Source organism: Tupaia chinensis, unplaced genomic scaffold, assembly GCF_000334495.1.
Source record: "Tupaia chinensis unplaced genomic scaffold, TupChi_1.0 Scaffold000008_1, whole genome shotgun sequence".
NCBI lineage: Eukaryota > Metazoa > Chordata > Mammalia > Scandentia > Tupaiidae > Tupaia > Tupaia belangeri.
The window spans coordinates 1,082,023-1,097,816 of NW_006159437.1; the positions used below are offsets into that span (position 1 = coordinate 1,082,023).

Here is a 15,794-nt window from a genome sequence, read left to right on the forward strand (position 1 = left end):
ATTCATGTTGGAAAATTCACTTAACAAGCTAAGTAATGGATAGTGATTGAATGTATAAGAGAAATCAAAATAAAATATATTATAAAAAAACAAATAAATAAAAAGGTAGAAAAATGTACCTGACAAATATGAAAAAAAGATAGACGGGGTGATAGTGTAACATCACAATACATAGAATTCATAAGGGAAATTTATTAAAGTAAAAGCATAAACAAATCAAATAAATATGAACATATCATGTGGGACCTGACTACACGAACTCAGAAACTAAGAAGCAAAAACTGTAGAACTACAAGGAAGAAAAGATAGATCAACAATAATAGAAAATTTTTAACATACACCTCTCAGAAACTGATGAATCAAGCCCCCCCAAAAATAAATAAGTATGAGTGGTTCTAAAAATTTTAAGGATAAGCTTTCTATCCATACAGAATACATCACCTTGGGACCAGCAGTTAGCGTAATGGCTATCTATGTCGCTGGACTCCCACCGCGGTTAGAGTCCTGGACCCGGTGGCTTAAACTCACGCTGGGCACGTGTGCGTGCATGCCCAAGATCCCGAGAGGAGAATGGAGGAGAAGGAATTGCAGCGTGGCCATCCCCCCTGGGGGGGGATTTCCTGCTTTCTGTCTCTCTGTCTCTCTCTGTCTGGCGAGCACACGCGCCCTATAGCAAAAATCTCTCAAAAAAAATAATAATAAAAAGAATACATCACCTAATAAACAGAGAATATACTTTGTCTTATCACACACAGTGTATGTTTTTAAATATAGACAATATAATAGACAATAAACAGAAATCTCAATAGAAATCAAACCATCTATATTGTATAGCTGTTATCTGAATATAATGCAGTAAAATAGAAGTTAATAATTAGGAGAGTTTAAAATCCCATACATGTGAAAACTAAATAAAATAAATAGTACTAAAAATAGTGAAAAGGAATATTGGAAAAAGAATTATGAAATATATAAGACTCAGTAACAACCTAAAACTCCAAAGCAAAGTTCTTAAGTAACATCTAGAAGAGCGTTTAGTGATACAGACTTCTAGAAGAACTCATCAGGAATCATGAGTTATTAAAAACAAATGAGCCAAGCTCTTGTGAAAAAATGTTAGAAAAAGAGCAAAGGGTAACACAAAGGAAGATAAGGAAAGATTTTAGAAAGCATGAGACTAGAAATCAATGAAAGGAGGAATGAAAAATAACAACCAACAAACTCTAAACTAGTTCTTTTAAAGATTAATAAAGTAAGCATGCTTCCAGTAAGATCAATAAAGAAAAGAGAGAAAGAGAAAGATATAAATTAACTAAATATACAACCGAAAAAGAAAAAAAATACAGTGGAACTATAACTGCAGATAACAGATTTAAAACAAATCAAGTGCATTATAAACAACGCCATGGTTGCCAATTTCAACCTAAAGGAAATTAATAAAAGAAATCTCAGGTGAGGCAGGAGAGTAGAAACAACAAAGCTCATGCAAAAGAATAGAAAATCTGAATCAAACAATAGAGCATACTAAAATCAAAATGACAATTTTTTCCAAATCTTTCTTCCTTTTTTTTTTTTTTTTGAGAGATTTTTTGCTATAGCATGCATGCTTGCCAGAGAGACAGAGTGAGATAGATAGAAAACAACAAATCACTCCACAAGAGGGACGGCCCCACTGCAATTCCTTCTCCTCCATTCTCCTCTTGGGATTTTGGGTATGCACGCATATGCACCCAGCCTGAGTTTTAAGTTGCTGGGTCTGGGACTCAAACAATAGTTGACTACATGGGAGTCCAGTTGCATAACCATTATGTCACCTGTTGGTCCCCCAAATCTACTCTTTCCAGAAAGCTATAGGCTCAGTTGACTTTATGGGATAGGTCTGACTTTCTAGGAGTAAACTATTTGAGAAAAGAGAAAAACAATATAAACATTCCATTTATTTTTAGTTGCCAAGGGTGCGTGCGCTCACTAGAGAGCAAAGCAAAAAAAGAGAGGAGCAGGGAGAAAGCACTCCCAAGTAGGGTGTGGGCATGCCAAAATCTCTTCCCCATTCCTCCTTGACAACAGGTTTTGTGACACACATGGGTACCTGGGGTGTTTTGCAAGTTGCCAAGAGACCAGGATTTGAACCACAGTTAGCTATGTATTATTTGTCTCCTTTAACCACTAGGCTACAGGACAAACTCAAATTTTCTACTCTTTTTAAAGTGATGAATGCAATCCTGATTCTAAACCAGACAAGAATAACACAAGAAAAGTGAATACATTTTATTTATAAACATGGATGAAGTGTTATATATAACATAATAATCAACCAAATCTAGCAGTGAATTAAGTGATAGACAACAGAGATCTTTTAGAAAAATCTATCAAGGTCACTCAGTAATAGACCGGTTGAGAGAAATAGTATAACCATACAACATTTGATAAAATTCAGCATCTACTTATGGATTTTTACAAAGGATGCTTAATAAACTAGACATCGAAGAAAACTTTTTTTTTTTGGAGAGGTTTTCGCTATAGGGCACATGCGCTCGCCAGACAGAGAGAGACATAGAGACAGAAAGCGAGAAATCACACCCCAGAGGGGATGGTCATGCCGCAATCCCTTCTCCTCCATTCTCCTCTCGGGATCTTGGGCACGCACGCACACGCGCCCGGCGTGAGTTTTAAGCCACCGGGTCCGGGACGCGAACCGCGGTCGACTACGTGGGAGTCCAGCGACATAGCCATTACGCTAACTGCTGGTTCCCCAAAGAAAACTTCTTAAGCATAAATGTTACATACCAAATAGTTGTAAAAAGCTATTTATACGTAATTTTATTTATTATTATTATTATTTTTTAAATTTTGCTATAGGACACATGTGCTCCCCGGAGAGAGAAAGAGAGGAGAGAAAAAGGAAAAGTGAGTTACAAAGCCACCAGGTCCAGGACTCAAACTACAGTCAACCACGTGAGAGTTCAGCACCTTAACCACCATGCCACCTGCTGGCCCCTGTACTAAATATTTTAAATTTGATTGTGAAATTCTATGTATAAAAACTTTATGTTAATATAGAAAATTTAGGTGTATTCTTATCCCAATTGGAATAAAAGAAAAAGATGCCCACTACCATTGCTAATATTTAATGACACTAAAACATGAAGACAAAGGACAGACACAAGAAAAACAAAAGACTATTCCAAATAATCACCAAGTTATTTACAGATTATTAAAAACCTCATTCCCAAGAAAAACTAACAGAGTGAACAAACTTTAGAACTAAGAAAATACTTTAGCAAGAATATCAGAGACATTTAATAACAGCAAATGCTTATATGTTTACTTACTTATATTACCTACTAAATGCCGGGATAGTGTAGGTATATGGGTCTTTAATCCTTCCATCAGCTTTTGAAGTATTCTTAGTATCCCTATTTAACAATGAAGGGACCTAGAACACAAAAAACTTAAATGACTTGCCCAAGACTAAATGGTTGGTGTGTGCCATGGCAGGAAGTGAGCCAAGACAGCTCCAGCTTGAGATCAGGCCCTTAACCACATGCCATGCTACTTCTACAGCTTACCAAAATCAGTAGCCTTTCTCTACCCTAGTGCTAGGCAGTAGGCAATAGAAGATTGCCTTTCATAATAGCAGCAACGTTTTTCAATATCTAGAAATGAACCAAAAGGTGATCAGACAACTGGAGAATGCAGATACTTGGACATCTTGCAATAGAGAAGCATTTCATGCTTTTCAGTGAGTTGACAGAATAGCATAAAGACCTCAGTTATCCCCCAATTAATCTTTAAATTCAATGCAATACCAATCGATGTTCCCACTATATTCTTCAGAAAGTTTCCAAACTTCCTCAAATGTATAGGAATACATAACAATTTACAAACAGCTAAATCAAACTTGAGAAAGAAACAAAAGAGGCAAATTTCTTTCCCAAATATTTAAAAATACTAAAAAGTCATAGTTGTAAAAATAGTATTAATTTGTGCAAGAATAGGTAAATAAAGTAACAGGAGAAAATAAAATAGAGACAGACCCACGTTGATATTTCTATTTAATATAAAAGAGATGCAGCACCATAAATCAATGGAGGAAAGGAGAACAGTAGAAGGGATGATGCTGGGAAAATTACTTCTCTGTGGAGAGAAATAAAACTGGACCACCAGCTGACACCATAAATAAAGATGGATTCTGGACGTAGAGCAGATTTCACTGTAGAATTTTAAGCCATAAAAGCAGTAATACATGATGTTGGAGGACCACTTTTGTGCTCTGAACACAAAGGAGAGGAAAACCAATAGACACCTGCTTGCAAAATATACTCATTCTTCTAGTAATCTAAGAAATGCAAAATATGATAACAGTGAGATAACTGACCCTTTATACTCATTTTCCTGGCAAAAATTAGACAATTGGAAAATGACATGTGTTGGTGAGGATGAGAGGATGTTAAATTTTTGTAAACTATAGTGTTACAAAATTTTGTAGACCATTTGACATTTAATGAAATATGAAATATGATAAGATTCAAATCATTCTGCATTTATCATGGTGTAGCATATTAAATTATATTAGTCACTCCCTATGTTTATTCTTATTGATTATGCTTAAATACTGCATTTTATTTCACAGGGTAACAAGTATATTATACAGTGTTTGGTGTTGTATAACAGTTGGCCTCTCACTGAAAGTCAGCTGACATTTGTTCAAGCACTAAAAGAATTAGAGAAAAATGATAACAAAGGTATGTCAGTCTAAATGTGAATACATATACTTTGCATTTTATACAAAGACTTCATAATAAATTCATCATGTAATTATTAAAACTTTACCATTTTTATTGTATTTTCTGTGACATTTCCTATTGTATTAATTCATTATATGCTTCAACTTTTTTTTTTTTTTTTTTAGGGTTTTTGCCACAGGATGCATGCACTAGCTGCAGAGAGAAAGAGAAAGGGAAATTGAGAAATCCACCCTCAAGTGGGATGGCCATGCCACAATCCCTTCTCCTCCATTCTCCTCTCAGGATTTTTGGCACACACACACACAAGCAGGCATGATTTCAAGCTGCCAGGTCTGAGACTCAAAGCCCAGTCACACATGCAGTATTTCAGTATCTTAATCACTATGCTACTTCCTGGACCATGATTCAACTTTTTTTTTTTTTTTTTTTTGAGAGTTTTTTCGCTATAGGGTGAGAAATCATCCCTTGGGGAAATGGCCATGTTGTAATCCCTTTCTTCATTCTCCTCTTGGGGTTTTGAGCACACACTCACATGTATCCAGTCAGAGTTTTAAGTCATTGTGTCCAGGACTTGAACTGTAGTCAACTACATGGAAGTCCAGAGACGTAACTATTCCACCATCTGCTATTCCCCATGATTCAACATTTTTATTGCTTAATTTATGAGAAACAAAAATATATGATTATTTAGATCTCATTTTTTAAAACATTTTGTCTAGTTAGTAAAACCTATCCATTGATTATACTGGTGGACATTGCAAGAAATGTACAGGAAATTTTTCTACTTATATATTATATTTACCCATAATTGTTAAGTAAGAAACTAAAGATAAACTCTTAAAATATTTATCAAATTTTTCAATTTCAGAAGGTGACTCTCTTAATGAAAGAGTACCATGGTTTCTTTTTTCCTTTTTCTCTTTTCTCTTTTCTTTTTTCAATTGCCAGAGGGTTTGTGTTCAGTAGAGAGAGACAGAGAGATGGGGGAAGCACTCCTAATGGGACATGGCAATGCCATAATCCTTTCTTCTCTATTTCTCCATCTTTCTGGGATTTGGGGCGCACACACACACTTGTGTGGTGTGTTTTGTAAGCCACTGGGGCCAGTATTCGAGTTGTGGTTAGACCTGTGGGATCTGGCTCCCCTAACCTCTCAACTATGGGACTGTTTTTTTTTTTTCTTCCAAAATAAAAACTATATTCAATAGCCATGAGCAGGAAGCAATAGCCTGATGCTTTCGATGAAGAGCATCAAAGGTAAATCACGAACAACATCTACCTTTAAACTGTATATCATATTATGCAATATGATGATTGAATCTAAAGGCATGTGCCTTTTCTATTTATGTTCTTTTTAAAATTTAAGCCAAATTACCTAATCACAAAAATAATATATGTATGCTTTTTAAAAATAAAATAAAGCCATATGATACAAAAGATCATAATATAAAAAACAAATTCCTTCCTGGGTCCTATAACTTTTAATCCAAATATCTTACAGTAGCCACTAGCAAAGCCTACTCTGTTATCGTCCAGAATTTTTAAAGTACATGTGCCATACATATGATAAGACAAAAGCTCTTAGGTTTCTTTTTCTTTCTTTCTTTCTTTTTTTTTTAGAGAGATTTTTGTTATAGGGCATGTGCACTCTTCAGAGAGACAGAAAGCAAGAAATTATCCCCTGGAGGGATGGCCACCACACAATCTCTTCTTGTTTATTCTTCTTTTGCAATTTTAGGCACACACGCACATGCACCCAGTGTTAGCTTTTTAAGGTGCTGGGTCCAAGGTTGAATTTGGTCGACTACGTGAGAGTCCAGAACCATCACCATTATGCATCTGCTGGTCCCCCAAATTCTTGGTTTTTATCATCATGGAATGCACAGTGCATTTCTCTTATTTGTTGTTTTTACTCCTGGACTAGAATACGGGAGGATAGCAGTTTTGTCCACTCTTGGCTATTTGAGCCCTTCTATTATGCCGAGTTAGATTCTGCACAAACACTCCTAGTGAACGGATGAAAGGACACAAATAAGCTGCTCATTATTGGTATCCTCGCTCACTAATTGTCAGAAGCTCTGTTCAGGCCTTTGCCTGCTTTTATTATCTACATGGAGGTGATGAGAAAGATTAAATAGAGGTTTCTTTATGCAGAAGTTTGTTTAAGAGAAAGCTACTATTACTAGGCTTAACTTTCACTAAAAGGGACAGATTCTGGTGTAGTCCATACAGTTCATATGTGTGTATGTGTGTATATATATAGAAACATATAAATATATATACATACATACATATACATATAAAAGTATATGACAGGGCCAGCTCTCTAATGAAGTGGTAAAGTGCTACTCAAGAGAAGCTAGATCCCACATCATGACAATGGTTCAAATCCCCAGTCCGGTTTGTGTGAAACACTCCAGGCACATGTGTAAGTGCTCAAGACCTGACAGGCTAGAGGACTAGACAAAGGGGATTAGACCCTGTGAATGGTGTGCATGTCTGTATATATCCCTCTCTCATGTGTAACCACTCTTCACAAATAAAAAGAAAAAATACATGCTATGTATATGGTACTAAATGTGTCCTTTTCCATTTGAATGTATTGAGTGGACTTCCAGAACAACACTTCACACTTACCTGCCAGCCCACTCTGCTGCTCTCCTCTTTCTGGGCCAGAGTCTGCGTCTTCCTCACCCTCATCTTTGTATCCCTGGAACCAGATAGACAATGCTAGTAAATGTTCACTGAGTGAATGATGAGCATAATATGCCAGTAACAGCAGGTATATTTAAATCCTAATGGCTTCCTGGCCTGCTGTTGACGAGATGCTGAGGCTGTGTCCAAGCTCAGCGAGAAAGTGCTGAGGTCTTTTATCAATGCCTAAACAGACACAGGAAGAGGAAGTGGTAGCCTCCAAGCCACATAGTCACCATCTGTTTGCCGTCTGTACGCATTATACGAATACCTTCCAGTACTCGAATGCTCAGAATTCATTTTTTGAACAAGGGGCTGTGCTACTGCTCATTGCAGATAGACACAAAAAAAACCTTTCAAGAAATTCCCCAGGTAAAGTCAGGTACTGTGAATTTGGCTAAAACGTTTCTTCATTCTACCTCAACCCCTCCTCCCACAGTCAGTGCCCTACTGGGAATATCTGAAATACCAAACATACAAGCCTTCTTTCCACTAGAAGAGAACACAATTATTTCATAAAAAGAGTCAATATGGAAGCTGAACTCCCTGCAGGCTCCATCTCAAGCTGATGTGCTTGTTTCCCTCTCATGGTTGCACAGGAAGATGGCTTCAGTTGTCACTGCTCTGGTCTCTGGTCCCTGAGCCAGTGCTGGCCCTTTTCTCTGGGTATTCAGCTATGAAGCCTCCCTTAACACCTCAACCACCACACCACCTGCCAACCCCCGCTTTCCATGTTACCATGTTCTCTTTCTTTATTCCTTTCCTTTCGGCTGTTACTAGATGTAGATCTCCTTTCTTAAAAAACCTATAAATCAGTTTAAATCTTCTTGAAATAATGGATGGTGCAAATCACATGGTAGTTTGTGTACCTTCTTACAAAGCAGAGATGTAGTTACGTGTTTAATACCAATGGAATTAAATATTTTATGCTAAGGATCTATGTGCGGATAAAATACAATCATAGAATCAAGTCAGAATAGTAGAGAAACAGTTTCGTGTGTGTGCTTATGTGTTCAGCTATTCTCTCTCTCTCTCTCTTTTTTTTTTTGTTCTTTAAGGACAATTCACGGTACTAATAAATTTCCCATTACATTTCTGTGAGGACTAGAGCTTTAGTGGATCAGAGAACGTCAAACCTCAGTTTTTCCTTTCATGTGGGCCCTTTTACAAGTTGTTTATTGCTTCTTTATACTTCTTATTTCTCTGTTATAATATTCTGTTATGCCTGTCTCAATGAGCTCAAAGTAATTGTTATTTGTAGCAATTATGAATGGGAACCCAAATTCATACGACTGGAAATAAGTAATCTCATATAATATGTCATAAAAAAGAAGGTTACAGAACTATCTTACTAAATTCAGACACAGAGGAAAGATCTGTCTGTTAATGTTCAAGTGAAACTTAAGAGGATGTGCAGTAATGAAGAAAAAAATTTGTGAAAACATTTAAAGGTTTTCAGGGAAAATAGCACCATACAGTACAATGCTATGGGAAAAGTGAATGGAAATGCTTTCTTTCCAACTCTCTAAAGTAAGCTTCTGATATCTAAAAAGGCACAAGAGAAAATATCTTGAAATGTCTTTCGATTTTATCAAATTTATGTATTTAAATTTCTGTTTATATTTTCTTCAATAATTAGAAATTCAGTTCCAGTGCATGTAATGTTGGATGCATTACATAAAACTATGTAAATCTGGGCTATTTAGAAAAAGATGAAATTGGACTTTGCAATGGGGGGTGAGGATGGGAATTAAATTGTTAAACTAAGTTTTGAAAAGTACCAAGCATGAAAAAACAGAGCTGTGCTTTGACACCAGAGAGGGTGTGATACTAGGAAGGTGTGTGTCTCAGGAGATGCCCAGAAGTCTGTTTTGGACTCACGACTCATAACGCCACTCACTAGGCTCACTGCTGTGGCCAAATAGGGGGCTGATTCCTTCCTACAGCCAGGGGTCTCTAAGCACTTCTTTCCGTATTCAAGACCTTTTTGCTTCACTTCCTATGTCAGGAATGATGGAGAAGAAAGATTCAGAAATGCTGACTTTTTTTCTGGCTTACTTCACAGAACTTGGTATCATTAATATTAGGACTTCATAGCATTAGGCATTGACAACCCTAAATTGCCATTACTTTTCAGAAAAAAAGCAAGTGGGTATTCAAATAAAAGGGAAGGGAATATACACAGAGAAAAATGAAAGTGCATATACCGAAACATTACAGTAGTTATTTCTGAGTGTCAGAATTATTAGTAATTTCACTTTCTCCTTTATATTTTTGATATCTAAAAATAAATTTAGGGCTGGCTGCATAGCACAGCAGTTTTACCCTGTGTAGGAGCCAGATGCCACACGGCCAACTGCAGTGTGAATCCAGCCCTCAGCCTTGAGAAGTGTACTAACTTGTGTGCAAACGTGCCCAGGATCCTGACAGGGTGAAAAAAAAATGGAGAACAAGAGGATTGCAGCATGACTGGATCTTGTTAGGGGGTGTTCTCTCTCTCTCTCTCTCTTTTTCTCTCTCTCATGTGTGTACATGAGCCCTCTCTGGCAAATAAATTTATTTATTTATTTAAATTACAATGTATAATCACAAGTTTTAAATGAGCACATACTCTCTTTTAAAAAAATAATTTAATTTTATGTATTTATTCATTTATTTTAATTTGACCAGAAAAAGAGAGAGAAGTGAGAACCAAGCCAACAGGTCCAGGATGTGAACCATATTCAGCCATGTGGGAGTCCAACACCTCAAGCACTATGCCACCTCCCAGCCCTGAGCACATACATTCTTAAGTTTGTAAGAAAAAAAGCACTTTGCAGAAACACAGAAATTATTATTATTATTTGCTGCACTATTGTGTGCCTGTTATTCTACTTAGTACTTTTTGTGCATTACTCTCAGTGTTCACGAATGTTCTGGGAGCTAGTTGTTACAGATGAAGAAATGTGGCTTAGATGCTGTAAATCATTAGCCCAAGTTTATACAGCATGGAAGGAGCCAAGCAAGGGTTCTCACCTAAGTCTGACTTACTCTAAAACCCAGAATCTAGTTTATTACAGAGACTTTCTAATTAGTACTATCACCATAGAAGCAGTGATGGCACTTGTTGGAGCTGCTGACTTTGTCAAATGTTCTTCAAGGGCTTTATAGATATCAACTCAATTAGTCCTCACAATAAATTTACAAGATAGATGCTATTATGATGGACATTCGACAGATGAGGAAACTGAGGCATGGGTGGTTTAACTAACTTGCCCTCCCTCACACAGCTAGCTGCTGGCATAGTTAAGATGTTGAATAGAAATTCAGCAAGGGTTTTTGAATGAGAAAAAGTAATAATAGGCAGTAGCACTGGGTTCAGATCTTTAGCATTCAACAGTACATCCCTGCCAAATGTCTTCATGTAGAGAGCTCTCTATATTACTTTAGTGAGCATCAGATTTTGTGTTCATTATGGTTTTTTTTTCTTATACTAATGGATAAATGCTAACATTCTAGAAGAAAATCAAAGAAAAGATAGAAGTATTTGAAATTAACACAGTAGTGAAATTAGTGAAGTAAAATAATATAAAAACACAGAGCTGGGTAATAGTACACAGTTAATAATGGGAATTAACTTTTTTAAACAGAGGTTGTTATTAAATGAGGAAATAAAGCATAGTGACTAAACTATTCTGGGTTCAATTATCCAAACCTGGGCTATTTATTGCCTGTAAAATTAGACTCTTAGCTCATATCTTTTAAGGTGGTTGTGAAGATTCTCAATAATACATATAAAATTCCTAGAATCAAGTAGAATAAAAAATGCTATTATTATTATGTATTCCGACCAGAAAATAAGTCTTCAGAAATAATTATATGTGCTCTTTTTTTGACATTATATTTGACAATTTTATGTGTGGATGAGCAGCTTCTAAAATTAAATTATATCTTGCATTACATAATGCATTTGTTGCTGGAATGCAGCAAGCAAAGAAATTCAGAATTGAATTATATTTAAAAAGCATCAGGAAAGTTTTCTATTTGAAAGAATATGCTATGCAATCTTTTTGAAAGTCAAGCAGCTTTTCAATTTAAAATAATCAGTCTTGCATACCATGTTTATAAGTGTAGATTTTTAAAATGAAATCAAAACATGTCACCTGCTATAATACAGTTATATTACAACTCAAAACCTACATTCTCTAATTTTAAATGTATGATATATTTTAGAAAAATCCAGTTACTAAAGTCCACAAATTATTAACTTAGCATACTTTAAAATATAAAGTATATTAAGAAATTGATTCATTTTTTAAAATTAGTATATTGGTCAGCTAGTTTAGAATTTTGTATTCATCTTGAAGTCAATGGAAATGTTGTCCTACTTACTCATTTGATTCTATGAGAAGTACTCATTTTTCAAAAAATTCACGTCTATGATAATACAAAATAAGGCCTGAAATATAGTATATACAACCTAGTATATTTTTGTTATAAAGTTTTAGGAAGCTTAGCTTCTGCTTAATATGAAGCAACACTGCCACCTTTAGTATATTTCAATACCTAAGTTTTAGTAAAAATTGTTTACTAGCATGATTATTTTCACTTAAGGAAATAGAAAGCTGGAGGATCCTATGTATATAGTACCGAATATTGCCATCTCCTTTCACATAAAATTAGTGGGTTGTGATTTTAATTTCCTTATGCTGTTACATTGTTTATGTTACTGGCCTGTTCATTTGAAGTTCTAATCCATTTGCAAAAACATACATAAACTTTATCATTCTCAACAACGTTGATTTCAAATTTCACCCAATTTTATTATTATCAGAATTCTAACACTCACTTAACTCTAATTAAATTTATACTCCTTCTTTGGGGCAATGAATGCATGGTGTATCCAGTCCAATGTCTTTGAAGAAGCCAAACTTATTAGATACATAGTACGCATACATATGTATGTGCGTGTGTGTATAAATAGATAGATAGATAGATAGATAGATAGATAGATGTATGAATATAATATGTATGGATGGAGCTTGTTTCCTGTTTGTATTTACCAAGTGTGATTATACTTGATAATGCATACTTTACCCTAAACAAGTACTCTATTTGATCATCAGCAAAGTTATGATGCATTTTTGCATGGCAAAACATATATCAGATCTTTTCCAACAACCTAATAGTTAGAAGTTAAATGAATGTTCAAATCTCAACCAAATTTTAGTTCCTGAACATTTAGTCTAAGCATTAAGTTTTAATCATAAAAATAAAACTTCATTTTTATAGTTTTTATAGCTTTTATAGATTTAATTATCCACTGAATATGAATTATCTAGGTCTATATAGGATAATGCAAGAAGAGACCTACTATCAAAGACCTTTTAAGTTAATTTCATCAACAGGTATTCCCTGAGCACTTCCTCTCTGTATATTGCTTTATTTCAGTGGTCATTTCCTCTGGACTTCTTCTAATTACATGAATGTGCAGTGAGAAGTACTAATATTTCAGACAGTAGATTATATTTTTGCATCTTACTGTTATATATGCTCCCAATACATACAGATCTCCTGTAAAGCATTATATGTCTAAGTTAAGCAATCTGATAATGGGTACATATTATGAATTCAACATTTTATTAGGTGAGGGACCAGCAGTTAGTGTAATGGCTATGTTGCTGGACTCCTATAGTCAACCGTGGTTCCAGTCCCAGACCCGGTGGCTTAAACTCACGCCAGGCACATGTGTGTGCATGCCCAAGATCCTGAGAGGAGAACGGAGGAGAAGGGATTGCGGTGTGGCCATCTGCCCTAGGGGATGATTTCTTGCTTTCTGTCTCTCTGTCTCTCTCTGTCTTTCTGGATAGCACACATGCCCTATAGCAAAAGCCTCTCCAAAAATAAATAAATAAATAAACATTGTATTAGGTGAAATTAGGAATTTAAAATGAGGTATATAATGATTTCCTGGTCTTCAAAGAACTTGTAATTCATGGGATAAAAAAAACTAACATACATTATACCTTAATGAATATGGAAATTATTGTATTCAGTATATCAATAATGGAAGGAAAGAGGCAGGCACACACCCACTCTGCCCCTGACACTGTAACAAATGCTTTGTGTACTAACGTTATGTTAACTTGGATAAAACAAAATACACCTAAATGTATGACTCAAACATGAAAAACTATGGAAAGTAAGAAAAGAACTTGGCTGGCCTGAGGCTTAGTGGTTAAGGGAACTAGATCCCACTTGGTTGACACAAGGTTCAAATCCTGGCCCCAGTGGCTTGAAAAACATACTGGGCATGTCTATGTGTGCCCCAAATCCTGATAGGATAGAGAAATAGAGGAGAAGGGATTGCTATGTGACCATGCCCTACTGGAGAAGGAAGTGCTTTGTCTCTCTCTGGCAGGTGCATGTGCCCTCTTGGGGGGAGGAGGGGAAGAGAAAAAGAGAAAGGAAGAAAGAAAGGAAGGAAGAGAAAGAAATGAAAGCCCAAGTGTGCTTCATGGGATAGCTTAAAATTCATTTTGTCTGACATCTGTTAAGATTTTGAAAATAAATCTTGAAAGTATGGTATTAGGTATGATCCTGTTTTAAATGCTCTGGTTGATTAGTTTAAAACCTGCGGGTATGGTGTAAGTAATTCCATTATACAGAGGAGGAAATTTAGTCTCAAAGAATGTAATCAACCTCCCGTTAACCTGAGCCAGGATCCACTTCCAAGTCATTTGATTATTTGACCAAAGACTGTTCCCCAGCAGGACACTTCATAGCAGCTGGGATTGCTGGCAGAAAGGCAATTCCTCCCTTGTCAAAGAGCTGTGCTCGCAGTCTCTTTGCAGTTTTGTAGGATGATTTGTCTTCAATTAGAAAGTAGTTTATAACTGGGCACCAAGTGGTCAATAACCACATTTGGGCTCTTTTTTCAATTACTGTTTAACTTCGCTACTTGAATAAGATACAAGACTTCAACTCTGAAAGGGGGGACAGACAGGTCCTTCAAAGAAGTTCTATTTGAATGCTGATTGACTCTTATCAATTGGAAAACCTGAGTAAATTATATAACCTTTCTGAATCTGTCCTGCTGGGATGCTTTGAGAATTAAGAGAGAAAGAAGCGTAGTGAGGATTCAGCAATTGTTATTTGTCCCCCTGCCACTTCGATATTTAATTGTTAGAAAGAACTAATAGAACTTAAGGGAAATGCCCTTCATACAGAGGGAAGTTCATTATTCCCTCTTAAATATAAACTAGTGGTTCTCAAAGTATGACTCTTAAAGCAGCAGCCTCAGCACCACCTGGGAACTTGTGAGAAATGCTCTTTGTTGGCCCCAACAGCAGATCTACTGAATCATAATTTTAGGAGTGGTGGGCAGAAATCTGCTGTATACATGTCCTTCAAGTGATTCTGCTCCAGGCTAAAGAGAACCACACTTAGTACCATCAGATTCTTTGAATCCTACGTCACTGGTATTTTTCCCTTCAGCCCATCCCTTGCAGCAAATGCTTTGAACAAAAGGAAAAACCATAGATTTCTTAAAAGTGTTTCTCAAAGTATGATCTACAGTCTATTTGAATAAGAATCACTTGCAATTTTTAAAAATTTTATTGATAGATTCCCAGTCCCCACACCAGACTGTAGAGTTGAATCTCTATACCTAGGACCTTGAGATCTGCATTTTACAAGGTCCCTTGATGGTCCATCCATTAACTAAAGTAGAGAATTGTTGTGTGACAATAAGCATAGCAGTATCAGTAAGACTTTCAGGAAGCATGAGGTGAAAGGAATGACCTTTTCTACCCCCATTATTATGAGATTCTCACATCTACTGCTGGCCATAAGTGGGGCTCTAAAATATAGTTAGCCCATGTTATTGGCATTGAGAACTTCATTGAGACTAGGATTTTACTAAAGCAAGAAGCTAAGGTAGTAGCTGTGAGCAAGGAGGCCCATGGAGGCCTTTCAGTCCAAGCCTTACGACACTAGACTTGGACTGAAAGGCTGGAATGGCAGAATTTGTGTGTCAGGAGGACCTCAAGAGACTGCAGGAGAAATATTTATCCCTCAGGATCCTGTCCCAGACAAACTATATGCACAGATTCTCAGAAAGTTTGGGGAAAAAAAATCCTCAAGGATGTCAGGTAAAATAGTACAGTAAGAACTCCGAAAATGAATTCCTCCTAAAAGCAATGAAAAAAGTGCAAAATTGATTAAAATCAACTTTTTCAGAACTCAGGAAATAACAAAGGCTTATAACAACTGGAGAGTTATTCAGGAAAACTAGCTGACTCTCTGCAAGAATAGATTTGTATGACATTTTAAACATCCTAATGCCATTCCCTGGTCTCTAGCTCAGCAGGA

General features: G+C 36.1%; 1 protein-coding gene and 1 long non-coding RNA gene across 3 annotated transcripts in view; one reads left to right on the top strand and one right to left on the bottom strand.

Annotated features, from left to right (window-relative positions):
* ADGB (androglobin) overlaps positions 1-15,794 on the top strand; it is a 189,075-nt gene that overhangs the window by 153,260 nt on the left and 20,021 nt on the right. Inside the window, 1 exon segment of the mRNA XM_027765632.1 lies at positions 4,634-4,745. Within this exon segment, the coding sequence (XP_027621433.1) occupies positions 4,634-4,745 (112 nt within the window).
* The window catches only part of LOC102480455 (uncharacterized), a 178,067-nt gene that overhangs the window by 31,579 nt on the left and 130,694 nt on the right, over positions 1-15,794 (bottom strand). For both annotated transcript variants that reach the window (XR_333178.1, XR_333179.1), the window contains exon 3: positions 7,386-7,458. This is a non-coding gene — a long non-coding RNA (uncharacterized LOC102480455). The remainder of the gene's footprint in view (positions 1-7,385; positions 7,459-15,794) is intronic.